General features: G+C 36.0%; 2 protein-coding genes across 4 annotated transcripts; one reads left to right on the top strand and one right to left on the bottom strand.

Moving 5' to 3' along the window:
• Positions 1-348: 348 nt before the first annotated feature.
• On the bottom strand, positions 349-12,266 carry CFAP210 (cilia and flagella associated protein 210). The gene is made up of 9 exons (XM_026697087.2): positions 12,088-12,266; positions 10,242-10,459; positions 9,634-9,807; positions 9,344-9,537; positions 6,739-6,895; positions 4,471-4,610; positions 2,440-2,632; positions 1,848-2,012; positions 349-995 (listed from the first exon to the last, which is right to left on the bottom strand). Exons 1-9 carry the CDS (start codon positions 12,152-12,154, stop codon positions 657-659), a joined length of 1,647 nt encoding a protein of 548 aa, XP_026552872.1. The 5' UTR covers positions 12,155-12,266; the 3' UTR covers positions 349-656.
• A 61-nt stretch (positions 12,267-12,327) lies between these two features.
• Positions 12,328-17,315, top strand: PHOSPHO2 (phosphatase, orphan 2). Of its 3 annotated transcripts, none has more exons than XR_015740756.1 (3): positions 12,328-12,410; positions 13,923-14,010; positions 14,958-17,315. XR_015740756.1 is itself a non-coding variant. In XM_087919976.1 (3 exons), the coding sequence occupies exon 3, from the start codon at positions 14,980-14,982 to the stop codon at positions 15,703-15,705; it is 726 nt and encodes a 241-aa protein (XP_087776102.1). In that variant the 5' UTR covers positions 12,490-12,618; positions 13,923-14,010; positions 14,958-14,979; the 3' UTR covers positions 15,706-17,315. The 3 variants fall into 3 exon arrangements, 2 of the variants coding, with proteins under 2 accessions (XP_087776102.1, XP_026552868.2); XM_087919976.1 differs by lacking the exon at positions 12,328-12,410 and adding an exon at positions 12,490-12,618; XM_026697083.2 differs by lacking the exon at positions 12,328-12,410 and adding an exon at positions 12,677-12,812.
• Positions 17,316-18,722: the final 1,407 nt, after the last annotated feature.

The raw sequence follows: 18,722 nt of genomic DNA, 5'->3' as shown, positions 1-18,722 counted from the left end.
AAAAAAAAAATAAGGCCCGGCCTTATTTTGTGAGAAGCACGGTAGGTGCAGTTGTTATGTGCAGGAGAGACCTTTTGAAGCCAAACTTTGTGGCATGAGAGAGGCTGGAAGACTTCTATATACTGAATCTCTCAGACAGCAAGAACGTATTCCTTTGGAAGTTAATATTTAGTCATTAAGAAAATCTGTAGAGAAATATCTTTTTGCTAGGTTTTTAATGACTGATTGACTAGCATTTTATGTACTTACTGAATTTTGTTCTGTCCTGAGTATTGGTTATAGTAGAAAATCAGGTATAAATCACACAGTAATACAAAGGAAGACTCAATGGAAGAATGAAGGATGCTACTGAGGATCAACTACATTTTATTTCCAACCAAAAGTTTTAAAATAATCAAGTAATTTCTTCCATAAATTATGAATAAAATGTTAAGTTAGAATTATGAATTAGAATTTAACTACAATTATATTCCTTTTTAAACCTTGCATAATTTTCATTCTGCTTGAAAACATACATGGTTTCATATCAAGTTTTCTGAGCTTTCTGCAAAGACAGCTATATCAAGCTACAATTTTTATTATAAACTTGCTTTTTATTCTACTTTTCACTATTTGGATTATGACGTTACATTTCTATTTTATCCATCCGAATGTTTTTACCATGTAAATCCTAATCGTGCTTTAGTATGATCATATTTTTGTTCGTTTAATAGCTTCATTTCTTGAGCTGTTTCGCCTATGTAGGGTGGCTGAATAGGCTGCTTCTCACAACGATGTTGATCTTCATTATAAGCTGGGCCACTGAAAGTAGGAATGCCTTCATGCAGTCCTTTGAGAAGTGGGTAGAGATTCTGAGTAGTCTTAGATTGTTCATCAATTATTTTCTTTGCATATTTCTGGAATTCCTGCTCCCTGCATAATGCAATCACTTCTTTCTGTCTAACGTATTCAGCCTCCTCCTGCTTCTCATTTTCTCCTCTTGCTATTTTTTCAGCCTGTATTGGGAAAATTTTTTGAAAGCATATACCGTATATGTGTGCTAATCCTTGTAGAAATCTTTTTTCTTTGAACCCAAGCCCAATACATGAGTGCAGTATAAAAAAAATAATAATCAAAAAAAATAAATTTGCATATCAAACATATAAATTAATATTATTACAAACAAATTTGCTTTTAAGCATTTTGAGATTAGCTTTATAGGCTGCAATTAAAATATGTTCTTGCACAAATGAATGGAATACAAGTTAAACTCTTAAATCTTCATGTCTTTTTGGATGCAAAATATGAGAAATTAAAACTTCTGTATTAGGGTCTTAGGCCTTGACATTTAAATCACAAGGTCATTCATCTTTGACTTCTGATGGATTCCCAGTAAGATTGTAAGCCCTGTTAGTTTTAATAATTGATATGCTTTGTTTATTTTTAATATCAGCCAAAATCCCTTTATGAGATTATCAAAATTTACTTCCATTTAGAAATGAGGCATGAATAGTCTGCAAACATTTATAGTGCTGTAAAGATTACATGAAAAGGAGAGTTCTCTCTACAAGTTGTTTGATTTAATTCAATCCTGGGATTCTTTGATGGGGAAGAAAACATATTTCTGTGATCTCTGGCTCTGATATGGAGATGGTCTTTTTTAATGCATTGTACTAATCATGATCCTGGTCTATTATACTGTAGCTGTAATGTTATCTGAGGATGGGAAGTTTCCTTTAATGTATTTGCACAACCCAAATTGGAAATAAAGCTTTCCCTGATACAGAAGTATCCTTTCACCTCCCTAGGACTGAACAGAAATTTTATAAGTTAAAATACTTTCTAAGTATTATAATATATATACTTACTATCTGTGCGACATGAGCTTCTTGCAATTTTAAGTTTGCACAATAATTTCTATGTATCTTATCCTTCTCCAGTTCTTGATAGATCCGGTCTGCTTCCATCAGTCCAATAAGTAATTTTTGACCTTCCAATCTCTCCTCTTTTTCTTTTTCTTCTTTCATTTTTATCTGAAATAAGACAATCTTATCTGCATCCTCTAATAAAATCTGAAAACTGATGACTGTGTAACGTGCTACAAAATAATTAGTTGCCCTGATTCTATAATACCTTGGGCAACCCTTTCAGTGCTTCTATTTGAAAGAAAATCCTATTATTCCAATTAAACCTGCTCCATGCAAGGTAGCTCAGGACAGGTCACTATACGCTTGGAAGAGTGTAATTTTAAAAGCTGGTTACTATGCAATAGTGCAAGGGTCTTCAAACTTGGCAAGTTTAAGACTTGTGGACTTCAACTCCCAGAATTCCTCCTCCAGTCATGTTAGCTCAGGAATGCTGGGAGTTGAAGTCCACAAGTCTTAAACTTGCCAAGCTTGAAGACCCCTGTGATAGTGGACCATGTCAAAAAGAATACAAGTAACCTGGATTTTTTCTTACCACGTTTGCTCTGTGTTCTGCAATGGATTTCAAATCGGCCTGGAGTTTTTCTTCTTTAGCTTGCTCCTCTTTAGCTTGCTCTTCTTCTTTCTCTGCAATTTCTCTTGCAATACGCTCATCTTCATCACCCATCTTCTTTTTCATTCGTGCTAAAAGGCGGCTAGTAATCCTTTCCCTTTGCTCTTCCATTAATCTGTAATGGTTCAGTACTTACTGCCTTGTATGCTAGAAGAGTCTGAAGTATCACTTTGATTCTACACTGGATAGAAAGCAGTCTGAAATATACCTTAATTAAATTTCACAGTGGATAGAAGCCACTTTCTGTTAGAAGAGGGAAGCCCCAATTGACACAGACAGCTCCTGTCTCTTTCGAGAAATAGGAGTACATACTATTCTGAGAATGACAATAAGGATACACAGGAATTCTTCACCCACCAGAATAGATGACTGACAGGTGCAGCTTATTATCTATAAAGCAGTCTCTTGTGAGTGGCTTGGCAAAGAAGAGTGGTTGCTTATTTGTACAATAATTACATATCACTACAAATACCTCCATTTTAATCCAGAAATAAATTATGCTTCTACTATACAAATTGTGAAATTGAGTTGTAGAGCAGTCTGGATTTGAATCAGAAGATACGCATTGGAATGTATGAATGTAGCATCTGTCTGCAACTCATAAAAGCAGCTGTGTCTGTTTTCAGGCCTTCACAACTGCAATCCTAGAAATGTTAATGAATCAGACTGCTTTCTTGTGTACTGTGGAGTATGCATTGCTCTGATAAACTGAATTAACAGTATAATTGCTCCGAAGATATGATTGGAAACTAATTGTTGAGAATATGAGCTTTAGGTAGTCCATTTTATTTTACTATCTCTATTATGAAGGTTGATTATAAAAATACAACTTTACAGTTTACTTCAGGCATTTATTGGGCCAGCAAGGCCTTAGCATGGAAAGGAGTTTGCTTTCCTAATTTGATGCTCACTAGAGATACTCTGTGTAAATGTACAATATCTACCTTTCTTAGCCAATATCTAGGAGGGTATGGGTCGTAATCTTACATATCTGAAAGACCAAGGTTAGAGAAGAATGAGCTTAACAAATGATTCAGGAACTCCATATTGATGTCCTAACTGAACAAAGAACTTTTGTGCAAATCCCAATTTTTATATACTAGCATATACAGTGCCATACCGATGCAGCTGATTTTGGATGATATGTTCTTTGACTGATGAGGTCCTTGCACCAGTGAAATAAATTTCAATTCAATTTCCATTTCTTCTGCAGTCCTTTATGCTATCACTACCATATTCCTCAGAGTTCCTCAATCATTCATGGACTTCCCAGAGGAGCAATGAACAGGAGGGGAATCAATAATGCACTCAGTGAATGGAACTCAAAGGCAATTTCTCAATGGAATCCAGCCATTATTTGTATCATATCTTAAAAGGTTCAGAAAATTAATCTTTTATGTTTCAGAAAATGAAAAGTAAAGACTGTTAAATTTAGCTTCATTCCTCCCATGTTGTTTTCTTCGCAACTGTAAGGAGGAATGGGTCACTGCCTTCTGGGACCACTTTTCAACTTCCCAGTCTAGTCTATCATTTCCTTCTGGTCTCCCAAAATCTGCTTAGTATTTTCAAGATTATCGAAGGTTGGCTACACACGACCATCTTCAGTAAAGAATGAAGTAAGTATGTCTGAAAAACATTCAGAATTGCCCTGTGTCCAGTAAGTATCCTTTGATACTTTCCAGATTTATTTGCAGAACACTCTCAACAGCTCCCAGGATAGCTACAAGAAGTATGGTGTGGAAGAAGAACACAATGTTTTGAAATATCTCAAATGTTTTTTCTCTAATAGAGAATATTTTGTATACTTGTGGTCTTCAGTCTGCTAAAATGTTACATGTTTGTAATATTAAGGAGACCTACAATAGAATCTCTACAGGAAGGTACGTAATTATCTGGAAAAATGCATCTTTATTTTTAGTCATGCATTTTAATTTAATCATTATTTTCATGTACCTGCGTAACTCTTCTTCTTTTGTTTTCTTCAACTTATCCATTGCTTGCTTTGCTTTAAAATGTATTCGAATTCTCTCATCCTCTTCTTCTTGTTTTTGTTTTTCTATAGCTTTGAGAGTTACCTGGTCAGCAACATATGCCTTTAAAATAATAAGACAAAACTAAATATTCACTTCATTGCCAAATTCTCACTCCCCCAATTCTTAGGTAAAGAGTCTCTGAGTTGCAGCTTTCAGTGGCATTGCTTTGTTGCTACATGCAATTAGTATTTTTCTTGTTTACTACTTTAAGTCTTCCAGCATAGCTCTTACTCATATGCAGAATTAAATTTAACCTAATCCTTCACATTGATGAAGATAGAAAATTTGAATTCTTCTAAAACCCAACAAGCAGAACTCAAAGACATACTTGAGGGAAAAGTTGCTGAAACAAATTTGGAAAGATTTTGGAAAATCAAAGGAAAAGACGGGGAGGCGGTAGAGAGAAGAAAGGATCAAGAATGCCAGGAGGAGAGAAATTATAATTAAGAGATTTTTGGAGCCTTTTAAAAAAATAATTAAAATTGTTATAATACCAGAAGCCTAAAGGATAGAGAAGAGCGACAACAAAGGGGGGAGGGGATTTCTAGTCCTTAAATCTTTGTGCCAGAAAAAAAAGAGGCCACTGCCCCGGTGAAGGGCAAAAAAGAACTGGAGATTGAGTTTATAACAGACATAGTAAAACAGTAGTTAGAATGCAGTATTGCAGGCTCACTCTGCCGACTGTCACCTGTTCAAGGTTGACTCAGCCTTCCAAGGTGGTAAAATGAGGACCCAGACTCTGTAAACCACTTAGAGAGGACTGTAAAGCATTGTGAAGCTGTATATAACTCTAAAGTGCTATTTCTATAACCACCACTAAATTGTTTTAATTAGGTGACTTTGTCTTGGCTCAGCTGATGGTATTTTTTCTTATTATTTCAAGACAGAGGATGAGAAACAAATTTATCCATCGAGAAAATGAAAGGGTACTGGGAGAAAAACTTGAATTTAGGAGCTGAAAGCAACAAGCAAATACATTTCCAAGGTATTCAGAACGAAAAGGCAGGAAAGCAAACAAGCTTAGCCTTTTAAATAATAGGAGCTTTAGATGGGATCAAAAGGAAAAAAGCATAATGCTTTAAAATCTGATTAGCCCCATGCTGTGTCTGCACACTATTCTCACTTCTTAAGACTGCTTCCATGTCTGTACTTTCTTGGCGACAAGACAAGTTATGGGTGCAGATTTACTAAACCAATATCTCTCCCTTTATATTACATGCCTGCATACTGATAAGATCAGACAGGCAAACCCGTACAATCTGCAACCTTTTCTGATTTGCATCTCACAACTTAATGTGTCGAGAGATGTCAATTCAAGTAAAATTCAGGAATGTAACGCTGCTTGAAATAACTCCATGCTAGCTAAAGAGTTAGGTAAAGTTCTTTTGGTGTACCCAGAACAAAGAACCACGGTGATATAATGATACATTTTGTAGTCGGAAAAAACTGCTAATGCTCCATGGTATTTGCTGATGCCCTTCTCAGTTCTTCCTTTAGTTATGGAGGAAAAAAAGAGAACATGAAGCATAGTATGCATTTCTAAACTCAAACAATGAGAACTAAAAGTATTTTGTGCTGCTTCAACAAAGTCTGCAAGACTTGCTGCCCCTACAAGAAAGAAGCAAGCAATAAACATGCCATTTTACACATATATAAGATTTTAAAAACTGCATTTTCAGGCAACTCCCCGCAAAAATATAATTAAACATAAATATATATTTTATATATAGGTGAAACTATATACTTGCTAGCAGGGGACTGGATATTGTAGTTTAATAGTATTTCCCACCATTTAATCTATGGCACAAATTACTATTACTGTCAAAAGACTCATCGATTTTGAATCAATGTCTGAATTTTCAAATCTCTCACTTCCCCAGAATGTAGACCTTTGATCGTGCACCATTATCAATTCTTTTTTCAGTTTTAGAAACAAATGTCTGAATAACTTGTCAAGAGAGTATTCAAAATCAGCACCCTTAAAAGTGTTGAATATTATAAGGATTGAGAAGTGTTCTTTCATTTAGCATAGGCAGCCTATGACAATCTGATAATTTGGATTATGCTCCAATTATGCTCATCAAGGATTATGAGAATTGTCAGCCTAAATATCCGGAAGGCTGCAGTTTCTTATCTCTACATTGCAACTAATGGCCAAGTATTTAGTTATCAGATTCTCACAACATACCAGATGGGCTTGTCTTCGTTTAACCTTCTGTTCACGTTGTGCTTGCTCTTTTTCCTGCATTTCCAAATGATATAACTTGGTCAACTCCAGAAGTTCTTCCCTTTCTTTTTTCTCTTCTAACTTTCTTATGTTTGCTAACCGTTCATGCTCCTTTATCCTAAAAAAAGAGAATAAGCATTTATGGACTAAAGTAGGAATGGGGAGTTTATGGTTCTCCAAATATTGCTGAACTTTCAGTCTAATTATCACCAAGATTCCTTTAAAAGTGATATCGAAATCTCCAAAACTCAGACCTTTTTCAGTTCCTAGCAAGTTATTTTGGGGAGGAGAGTAATTTTTGGCAGGGAGGAAAAAAATGTGCATATTCTGCATTAGTACACTACTTACATCCAAGTTGGTCAAAGCCATAATGATCAATTTATATCTATGGATGATCGTGGTATATAGAAGACTATAATGGAAAATGTGAAAGAAATACAGGGTAAAGAGCATGAGGGGAAGGATGTAAGCGATCTGAATAAAGAATGGGCTAGTCTTTTGGAGTTGACAAATGCAGGCATGGAGATCAAAGTGGAGATTGGAGATTAAGTATGAATACATTTTGAATGAAAAAGCTAAAATGTTTTCGAAAAGGTGAATTGGTGTCATCCAGACTGCTGTGTGTGTATACAAAATCACAAAATTCATAGGCTGCTGATATCTGCTTATTATGATCCAGAATATTATAATCAGAATAGCATGAAAAATGAGTTTGGGGAACAATTGTCCAACATTCTAAATAAATGATCCTGATGAATCAGTTACTGTGCAAGGTAACATAATTAGATAGACAGGAACAAGGCCAGAACATAATAAAAATTATTAGGCCGTTTCAAGATCCATTAATGATCAATGAATATGTAATTTTAAAAATAATTGTTCTGAATAAGTGGATGAAGTATCAAACATACATGAACATGAGAATGATTCTCAAAGCATAATTTGTTCATCATGGAAAACTGTTAGAAGATGAGGGATCTGAATCTAAGAGTGATTAATCTGCCAGTAGTAAAATGTTGAGAAAAAAGAAAATTAAGGAGTTCTGAAGGACAGGCCATTATTTGGTAATTCCAAGAGAGGATCATGGTGGGAAAATAAATAAGGAAGGAAAAAAGTGAAAGAAAGTAACGCACAAGTAACTGTAGAATAACTGGAGAAGAAAATAAAACACCTGTGTGAAAATTGTTAAATCTCCCAGCAGAATGAAAATAAACTTGATTTTAAGAAAGAGTATGTAGAAGCTGGTTACAATGAAGTAAAATAATTATTTTACCAAGTGCCACTGAATTGGTAGGGCTATGCTAATAGGAATGATGGCATGATGAAGAAAAATATATGTAAGTAAAATACTGAAAATATTGAAGAAATGAACGAAGTATTCTATCATTTGTATTTGGAGGAAAAATATAGTTGCAAAGAATGTTGCCAAAGAGAGCAAGGAATGGTTAAGGCTAAAAAAAGGTAGGAAAAATACAAAGTAATTTTCACAAATTAAAATTTTTGGAAAGTGAAAATGGCTGAACAAGAAAACTCAAGCAGACTGCAAAGTTACCTTCTCATCACTATCATAACTGGATAGTCGCTTTATAAGGCAGTTGTTAAATGAAGTATACTGTATGTGGTCTCTTGCACGTAATGGAAATAGTCAAAAAAGCCAAGGTAACTGGGCATAAGGACATGCTTCTGCCCATTGTGTTATATGGAAATGCAAGTAGGATATGTCAAGGAAAACAGAAAAGTAAACTGAATGGAGTGAGAATGAGATATGTAAGAAAACATGTATAGGAAAAAAAGATCACATAGGAAAAAAAGTATGAAATTTAAAGAGAAAAGACAACAAATGAAGCATTAAGTGTTTTTCAAAGATGGAAAACTAGGGATAATTAATTTTAATTAGCTAGATGTAATTAGCTTTCTTTTTCTCTCACACCCTACCTTTATAGTTTATTTACTACAGATAGTCTTCGACTTACAAGTTTGTTTAGTGACTATTCAGTTACAATGGCTCTGAAATAAGTGACTTATGACCATTTTTCATCCACATTTATGGCCTTTGCAGTGTCCCAGGGTCATGTGATCACCTTTTACAGCCTTCTGAGAAGCAAAGTCAATGCAAAGCAAAGTCAATGAGGAAGCCAGATTCACTTAACTGTGTTGCTAACTGCAGTGATTCACTTAATAAGTGAAAGGCAAGGAAGGTCATAAAATGGGACAAAATTCACTTGTCTCACTTAGCAACAGGTATTTTGGGCTCAGTTGTAATTGTAAGTCAAGAACTACCTGTGCTTGTTCGTTTTCTGCATGTCACCTAAAGTTGCAACCCTGAAAGAGCCTGGTATGATTGGTGGCTATGTACACAAGAGGATACTGCAACAGCTGCTCATTTAGAATGAAATGAAATGAAATGAAAGTTTGGTTTTTTTGTTTTTTGTTTTGGTCATTAGCATTAGTGAAAAAGACATGCAGTGGGGCGGGGGCTAAGTACTAAAACAGCTTAATTTTTATATTGTGTTTAAGGGGGTGAAATAGTTTTACTTGACAGAGAATATATTTGTATTATATTTACTGTGCCAGCTGATCATTAGCAGTCTGCAGTCTCTTCATGTGCTGTATTTTATCTTTTTCTTCTTGCAACTGTATAGCTTTTAGACGGTCACGTTCTATTGCCTCATTCCTGCTTTTGTACAAATTTTTGTGTTGCTTTTTAAATTCAATCTGAGCGTCTCTTTCCTTTAAAACTTCAGAATATAATAAGGCTCTCTGTAAAAGATATGTTTCATGTTTAACAGTCTTCTACACTTCTACACTACAACGTGGACAAAAATTAAAAGGAAGAAAAAATGTAATCTATATTACATGAAAACTTTTCACTCTATCATTTTCATAATACTGTTGCAATTTGGCTTCTTCTATTTTCTCTTTTCGCTTCTGTGCTTGGTATTTTGCTTCTTCAAGGTCAACCTTTCTTTTTTCTTCCTCCTCTCTCTGTTGCCGTACTTTTTTGCCTTTCAGTTTTTGTTGTGACATACCCTGTGATGAAAGTATAAATAATCTTATCAGGCATATTATTTAAAAAAAGTAGGATAAGTTTTAAAGATATGAACAATACTTACATAGTTTTAAATAAAACAATATCATTGTCTCTTAGAAGTATTCCCTTCTCACGGGAATAATTTTACCAGGATGTGATGGGTTCTCTATTGTTCTGTTTCATAGAACATTTGTCATAAATTCTGACGACAGAATGAAACCATATTCCAACGTAGTACGTTATGTTCTATCTTAGAAAATCCCAACTCCCACAAGGGCAGAGCTTGCTAAGAGATGCTGCTTTCATCATTCTGATGAAAGTAGCAACAGCCCTCAGATGCCACTACAGAGCTAAGCAGTAATACTAGTTCACTCTGTGAACAGATACATTTCAAGTGAAGTTGAAAGCATTAGCATTCACAAATTCTTCTTACTGCAATAGTGTGGGTCCAATTTTTCACAAGTGCTTGAGATTTTAAGTGCAAATCTTTCCGTGCTTTCTTTTCAGCAAGAATCTGTGCTGTTTCTCTTGCACGAGCAGTGAGACTGTCTTGAATTCTTTGCCATTCTGCTTTGGGCAAAATGGTTATCTGGTGAAGATCTACTCCCACTGGAAGAAATATTCCCTCCATCACATCATCTTCACCATTTGCTGGGCAAAAGAAAAATAAATTAAATAAACAATGTGTTAGAATGAGTGCCCAAACTCTTGTAATTAACTATTAGGTGTTTATTTTTTAAGCTATGTGTATCTTTGTTTTTAATTGTTTTATTTTATAAACTACTCAGCATTGTGACAAATTAGGTGGTTTATAAGATCCACACATACACATTAGAGCCAGTTTGGTACAGTGGTTAAGATGCTAACCTAGAAACCAGCAGATTCCCAATTAATTCTAGTCCTGCCTTAAGCATGAAAACTGGCTAGGTAGGAGATGAAAACAGGATTATATATGCTAATCACCTTGAACTAATGAAGGTGAGATAAAAATTATATATGTGTGTGTGTGTGTGTGCACGCGCACACATAACTTTGTACACAAATCCTTCTTAACAATGGCTTTAACGAGTCTGCAACAATGCCTATATTATGTATGTACCAAATTTTACAATTAAAAATGAAATATTTTCATTCAGAAGCAACCATTTGAATTTTTGTCCCAAAAGATTTAATGAAGAACAGAGTAAGAAAGGCTAGGTACGATAGAGGGAAAGGGTATGTGTCATGCTTTTCCACCCCAATGGACAAGGAGCAATGGTAATATGGTACCTGATACAGTGGATATAAAGTGTACATACCTCTTAAAATGCCAGGTTTTTGATATGTAAAAAAAAAATCAGACTAAGGTAAATCACTTCAGAATTTTTCCCACAAAAGTATATAGACTTGCTATATCCACTATAACTCTGAGCATAGAATGAAATTTGAAAATCAGTCAGTAACCTGATCTTATTTTCACCTGGAAATTCTATGTATTTTTCTAGAAACAAGGGCATTCATTCCATATAGAATCAACACGAAACAGAAATGGAATTACTTTCAGTGGTCTATTTTCTATACACTACAACAATTTGAGACATCTCACTAGTTACAACTGGGAGGCATAGCTGCAATCTTATGCATCAGATGAAAACAAAGCTTAATTCAACTGAGAGTGTTAGTCTGTATCTTGTGCCAAAAAGTAGTTCATTCACTAACTCATAGCTAAACAAAGTTGACTTTACACCAGTGTTTTCAAACTTGGCCACTTTAAGATGTGTAGACTTCAATTCTCAGAATTCCAAAGCTGGTATGCTGAGAATTTCCCAGCCCAAATGTAGGTTGGGGAAATCTGGGAATTGAAGTCCACACATCTTAAATTGCGAAGTTTTTTGGGGTGGGGGTGGGGGGACCACAATACCAACACTGTATTAATTATCCAATATTGTGTGGAACAGTGTGTAAGCCTTTCAAGGTCCTCTTAAGGAAGTCTGACGGATCGTATTCTTTTTCTCACTCTGGCCGAGCAAAGACTGAGGAAAGAAATCAATCGGTGGGCAGAGATACTATAACGGCATCCGTTGAGCTCTGGCTCGCGCGCCCAGCAATCCCCGCTCCGATAAAGGAGCATATTATTGTAGCCCGAGCTTAAAACGAAGAATTTGAGCATTGATAACGTTATCCAGTTTGGGGAACGAGACGTCTGCAAAAGGAAACAACCCAGGCTCGGAGACCACCAAGGGCCGTTCCAGCCCCCGCTTCCTTCCCTCTGCTTCCCCCACCCCGCGCAATAAACTCACGCGTAGCCTCTCGCATCTGTCCCTTGCGCCTGCCGAATCGTACCTCGGGGCGAAACATCGCCCCCATAGTATCGGGAGTGGTGGTGGTGGGGAGAAGCCGCCCCGAGACGCCCTAACGGAAGCAGCGCGAGGCACCAGGGTGTTCTGCGGTTGCCAGGCAACCGAGGAACGGCTGCTTGGCGAAGTTACGCGACGCTCTGCTGTGGGGGGGGGGGGGGTACGAGACTTGTTTGGGTGTTCACGTGATCTGGCGTGGCCAAGACGTTGCAGGGCAAGTCAGTCGGGTCGGGCGTCGAGGTAGACGCTGAGAGGCCGGATTCCCGGTTCTCTCCCTCTCTTTTTTTTCCAGGCTTGGGCCGGCTGGATTCGTCTCTCTTCCGCCCGTTTGTGCGGGCTGACAGCTTCTGCCCTCACCGCCTCGCTCTCTCGCTCCGTCCCCGGGCTTGGGCCGAAGCCGAGAGGGCACGGTCGGAAGACGGGCAGCCTCCGAGGGATAGGTCTGCTGCGGCGCCCCCAGGGCCGGTGGCCCAGGCAAGTCCTCGGGCCGGCTTTGGCCTCCTTGTCGGAGCCGTTCAATTGCCGCGCAATGAGTGGCTGCTGTGCGCGCGAGGAGCCTTGGCGCGTCGTTGGCGGCTCTTCTTCCCACGGCGTCCCTGGCAGCGTTGCTCCCCTAAGATTCCCCGCCAAGGAGCCATCTGACGGGTTGACGGTTCGCCTTTATCGCGGTTGGTGGCTTTTGTAAAGATAGCGATCGTACGAAAAAGGACCTTAAACCGTCTCCATAGACTGCTGCGGGCAGTGGAGAAGCTTAGCGAAATACGGGTCCCTTTAATTAGCAAGTGTGGCCTTTGCCGCATAGATTCTTACCTGGCGGATGACCTTTCCATCTGCTAATGCTTGGCAAAGCTTTGAGCTATTTCTGACTGACATGCCATTCTCATCCCTGCAGAACAAGATGAATTGCTCCTCTGATAGTTTACATTTGCCAGGCTGTCCAGGGTTTGCAAATAGAACGAGTATTTTTGTGGATCGTATAACTAAACGTTTATTTTTAAATGTAAATATATTTGCTCCACTGACTACATTATTCAGGAGAGTGCAGATGTTCATTCTGTTCTTTGCCCATTTTTAAAGAGAGCCAAAAGGAAGTCAGATTCTGTGATATATTAATTGCCCATACATTTCTTTTACGGCTTGCTTTGATCTTGTATGCTACAGTATTTTTTGAAAGTGATTTACATGACAGAATATGGCCCTCATTGAGTCCAGGCATGTTTGGTGAATTTCAAAGACAATTGAAACTTTTCAGTCAAATCTTATCTTTTAGCCAAGGTTTTTGAAAAAGTAAAATCCATACAATGAGAATGTAAAGTCAGCTACATGTTAATGTGATGATGAATGTCTTCTAGCTCTAATAGTTGACATCCATTTTTATTCCAACATATTTTGATGAAACCTGGTTGGAGGAAAGTTATTAAGCTCTTTCATTTAAAATCCCATGCTACAAATGGGTTCAAGGAATTGATGTTTCTGAAATATCTAATATTTTAGATATTCTTATGATGTGTAGAATCTGGCTTTTGTTTGATGCATACAGTTTGTTGCATACAGTTATCTCATTACATTGTGGTATTACTATGAAATAATGTGAGCTTTGTACTTTGTTTATCCACAAACTTCACAGCTTGCGATTAGCCTAATTTACCTTTAAGCTGAATCTTGTCTTTTTACCAAGTTTATTGGTAAAATGTACAGGGAAAAACTCTGTCTTTCTGGGTTCATTCAAGTCAGATCAGAATAAGAACATACATTTTCTTCTCTCTGTCTCTGTACAGTTAAGTGGCTTGCAATCATTTTCTGGCAGAACTGAGATAAATTCACTCTATTTGATTTACTCCAATGAATTCAAGTTTCAAACATCAAGTGACTATCATTGATTTATTGTGGGTTTTTTTATGCACATCTATGTACATCTCTCTTATCTCTATCTGTGTCAGTTCTATACTTTGATAATATAATCAATATACCCTGTCTTTGAATTTTTGTATTGACTAATTATTTTATAAATATATGCTATCATATATAGGTAGTCCTCACTTAATGACAATTCAGCCCAGAATTTTGGCCATAAGTTGCTGTGATGGTTAAGCAGATCATGTGGCCTGTCTTGATTTTACAACCATTTTTACAATGGTCATAAAGTGAGTCACCATAGTTGTTAAATTAACCACAAGGTCATTAAGTGAATCCATTTTCCTAAACGAGCATTTTTTTGCTGGAAACTCTGCAACTGGTCATAAATGTGAGCCAGTTGTCAAGTGCCCAAAATGAAATCACATGACCATGGTGTGGATGTGCTTGTGTGGGTGCATGCTAGTCCTAACTTCATAAATAACTTTTTGAGGGTCATGATAACTTCAAATGGTTATTAAACTACTGGTCATTAAGTGAGTGCTTTATAGTTTATTGTATATTCTTTGTTAGTTAGGGTAAATCAATATAAATACCACCTGCAGAGGACTAATATGAAAACCGAAATGCTTTGAGTAGCCCTAACTTCCTGCATTGTTTATAGCTTACACATTATATAAAAACATAATGTGGACATTGTGTCTGAAACATATGCTGCCCAATTTTAATGTCACAATAAACTGTGATTTGGTGTAACAGTATAATTAGACACTCTCCTCTTTGAAAGATAACTTACATTTTGAGAAGTATTCAGGTGCATTTTAGAAGTATCATTATATGTGTGTGTGTGTCTCAGTATTAGTTTTCTAGCTAAAATTTTCTTTTTAAGGCTTTCAAATAAATATGATTATATAAATGATTTATTTCATTCATAATTAAACTATTTTTTTCATTTCCAGATTATACTTATATCCAGCAACAATGAGATTTCTACTGGTTTTTGATTTTGATCATACAATTGTAGATGAGAACAGTGATAGCTGGATTGTTAAATGTGCACCGGGTTCAAAAGTTCCTGATGAAATAAAAAACTCCTATCAGAAGGGACGCTGGACGGAATACATGGACAGAGTTTTTAGATATCTGGGAGATAATGGAGTAAGAGAAGAAGATATGAAAAGAACTATGACAACAATCCCATTTACTTCAGGAATGATCAATCTTTTAGATTTTATTGGCAAACACAAAGGCTTTTTTGATTGCATAATTATATCAGATTCCAATACTGTCTTTATTGACTGGATTTTAAAAGCAGCAAATGTTTTTCAACTATTCGATGAAGTGTTTACAAACCCTGCAAGTTTTGATAGCTTTGGCTATCTTTCTGTAAAGAATTGTCATATCCATGATTGTACAAAGTGCCCCATAAATTTGTGTAAGAGGAAAGTTTTAGAAGAATTTTTAGAAAGCAATTTCACGTCAAGAGTTAAATACTCACAAATTGTATATATAGGTGATGGTGGGAATGATCTGTGTCCTGTAATGTGTTTAAAAAAGAATGATGTTGTTATGCCACGCCATGGATATATTTTGGAGAAAATGATTTCTCAGTTAGCTCAGGATCTTGCTCCACTGGAAGCATCAGTTCTTGTTTGGTCTTCTGGTCTTGAGATTCTTGCCTACTTAGAATTGCTCATAAAAGAATAGTTCCCATTTAGCTTAACAACAGCAAATTGGTGCTAAATTGACTTTCTCATAGTAGAACCCTTTCTTTATGAATATTAGAAAAATCACATTTTATTTACATCATTTTGTCTTCCCTTTCCTTGTACAAAATCAAGTTAGTAGGATGAATAATTTAATGAAGCAGATGCCAAAATTATTATTAAATATAATAGTCATCTGAACTATTAAGGTTTGTTCTATAAAATATGATGGTAAATTTTGTTTAATTATACATTGGGCATCCATTTGGCCTGTGGCATGATACTATACATTCAAATTGGCTCTTACCAATAAGAAGGAAAAAGGAAGCAAATCCCATTATGTGAGTGGAAATCCCACTCAAATAATTGCTGTCATTTGCTGCTTTTCAGAAAAATAGCAGACCATTATTTTTTAGAATTGAAAAACACTCATAGTCCTGTAAAACTATACAGATCCAGGTTATTTTTTGTAACCAATGCAACAGTTGGTTGCAGTTTAGTGGTCTCAAACCAAAAGAATGCATACATAAAAATAAGCTCATACCCATTTTTCTCCTATTTACCAAATATATTCTACATCAGTCAATCTGGTTAAAGGTAATGCACCAATACAAATAAATGTAGGCAATACTGAATACTGTTTAATACTATCTGGTTTAACTGTCCATAGAAGTGTTGGTTATATCTGCAAATAAACCATAAGAATGCAAATGAGATGATGCAGCGAGAGAAGTGTATTTCTTTTCATAAGCAAAATACTTTATATGAATCCGGTTCAATTCTGTGCATGTTTACTAAGAAGTAATCCCTAATCTAGGCCAGTAGGATTAATTTCTAAACAAACTGCATATTGAAGCCTTACAAAAATAATTATGTAAAATGAAGGGTATGTGAGCGGCACAAAGATAAAATCACTGTTTCAATCTATTGCTAAGGCACCACATTTATCTTTGCTAATACCCGCGAGGTATAATCTTTCTTTTTATGTAATTTTGTTACAAATATGAAGATGTTGGAAGAGGAGGACTGTATTAGGCTATGAGCAAAAATATGACAGTCTCTTTTTCAACTAGTGTTATTAAGAGTCATAAGCCTTCATAAGCTGAAACTCCGTTCATGACAAGCTATGCCTTTTAATAAAATTAGAAAATGTGCTGCCAAACTCCTCTTAAAGTTATATCTGAAAGTTTTGAAAAAGGGCATAAATTGATGAGCAGTTTTGTGTTGGTCTTTAGCCTTTGCGAAAAGTGAATGTGTGAAAATTGGTTTAATATGTGGAATTGTATATATGGATAATGTATTTTTTTAGTTTAAAATTAATGAAGAGAAGATAAAAAAATTAGCTCAATATTAGCTGGCTTTCAGATATCAATTTATGTTGGTCTTAATAGGTTATTTATCTGCTAAAATTAAGATATTGAGTTCATTTGATATAGTGAATAATGAATTTGCTTAGAAAACTATATTTCACGTGTTATTCTTTGAAATACTATGTGCCTACTACAACTTTTGGAATATGTGTATTTAAAATAATGATTAATTTATCCCATTTGTAGTTTTATTTAAGATGTATGCTTATAAAGATAATAATTAAATATTTTATTATTGAAACTACCTGTTAAATATTTTGCCTTAACTGTAGAATATAGTGATTATATAATCAACAGAAACAACATGCTGTATTGGACCTAACAGATGTTTAGCCGATTAGTATAAAAAGAACATTGGTTTTCTATTTCTTCCTCTTTAGGGGATATATTAAAGCTTTTTCTAACAAATTCTTCTCCCCTAGTTTTAATGAAGCTTACATTGCATTCCTTACCAATATAGATGAGGACCCTATTACATGGTCCACAGATCTGCTTATTTGATAAATGTGAATGCTGATTTTAACAATTACCTTGGCCCATGGATTATAGTTTGTGCTTTCAACCATTGTGCACCCATCTTGGGTGATTTATAATTGGAGTATCAGAGTACTGCTATTTATTATTGAAATAATTCATATGGTTGCCCCATCTCAGAGCAGTGACTGGGTGGGAATAAAAGATTAAAAGCCAACAGTTATAAACAATATCTCATGACTCTTGAAGGAAATACTGGTAATACATTCTGATCTTAAACTCATTATCAACAACAGTGCTTTCCTAATCTTCTGATCCAAACATCTGAGGAAACAGCCAGGTCTTGAGAACCTGGGTGGGCACTATCAGAAAAAAGACGTTTCCAACAAGATAACATTGTTTAATAGAGTGGACTTGAAATATGTTACCTTTGCTAGATCTAGTAGGATCTAGGAAAAAAATGGAAGAAATTGATATATTATTCAGAACAAAATTCAAGTGTCATTATTTCTCTGAATGCTTTATATGATTTTGTAGAGTTCCCTAAAACAAGTCTCAACCCAAAAGTGCTTTTTCAAAAGGCAACTAGATTGTTTTTCCTAATGAATCATCCCCTTCATTCTTGGTTGACAGACACTACTTACCATGGAAGGAGGCAACTGGGGGTGGTGATGTCTTCAAGTCAGTTTTGATCTAGGCCATAGCCTGGACTACAGGTAGTCCTCAACTTATGACCACAATTGAGCCCAAAATGTATGTTGTTAAGTGAGAAATGTGTTAAGTGAGTTTGGCCCCGTTTTACGATTGCCCCATTTGTTAAGTGAATCACTGCAGTGAATTTGGTTTCCCCATTGACTTTGCTTGTCAGAAGGTTGCAAAAGGAGATCACGTGACACCGGAACACTGCAACTACCATAAACCAGAGTCAGTTGTCAAGCATCTGAATATAAATCATGTGATCATGGGGAGGCCACAACAGTTATAAGTGTTAAAAAATGGTCATAAGTCACTTTTTCAATGCCATCGTAACTTCAGTCACTAATACCAACTGAGTATTCCTTGCAGTTTTCTTGACAAGATTTTTCAGGAGTGATTCACCATTACCTCCTCTCTAAAGCCAAGAGTGACTGGCCCAGGTCATGCAGCTGGTTTTGTGCTGAAAGGCAGACTAGGA

Source organism: Pseudonaja textilis, chromosome 1 (assembly GCF_049901715.1).
Source record: "Pseudonaja textilis isolate UNSWEBS1 chromosome 1, rPseTex1.2, whole genome shotgun sequence".
Lineage (NCBI taxonomy): Eukaryota > Metazoa > Chordata > Lepidosauria > Squamata > Elapidae > Pseudonaja > Pseudonaja textilis.
Note: the sequence above shows the minus strand (reverse complement) of the source record. Positions and strands in the feature narration are given on the sequence as shown.

Excerpts from the sequence above, each read along its gene's own strand:
- CFAP210 (XM_026697087.2), bottom strand. The coding sequence starts at position 12,154 with ATGGGGGCGATGTTTCGCCCCGAGGTACGATTCGGCAGGCGCAAGGGA. Across the intron at positions 10,460-12,087 it reads ACAGATGCGAGAGGCTACGC|CAAATGGTGAAGATGATGTG; the intron begins GTGAGTTTATTG and ends TCTTTTGCCCAG. Across the intron at positions 9,808-10,241 it reads ATTGGACCCACACTATTGCA|GGTATGTCACAACAAAAACT; the intron begins GTAAGAAGAATT and ends CTTTCATCACAG.
- PHOSPHO2 (XM_087919976.1), top strand. The coding sequence starts at position 14,980 with ATGAGATTTCTACTGGTTTTTGATTTTGATCATACAATTGTAGATGAG.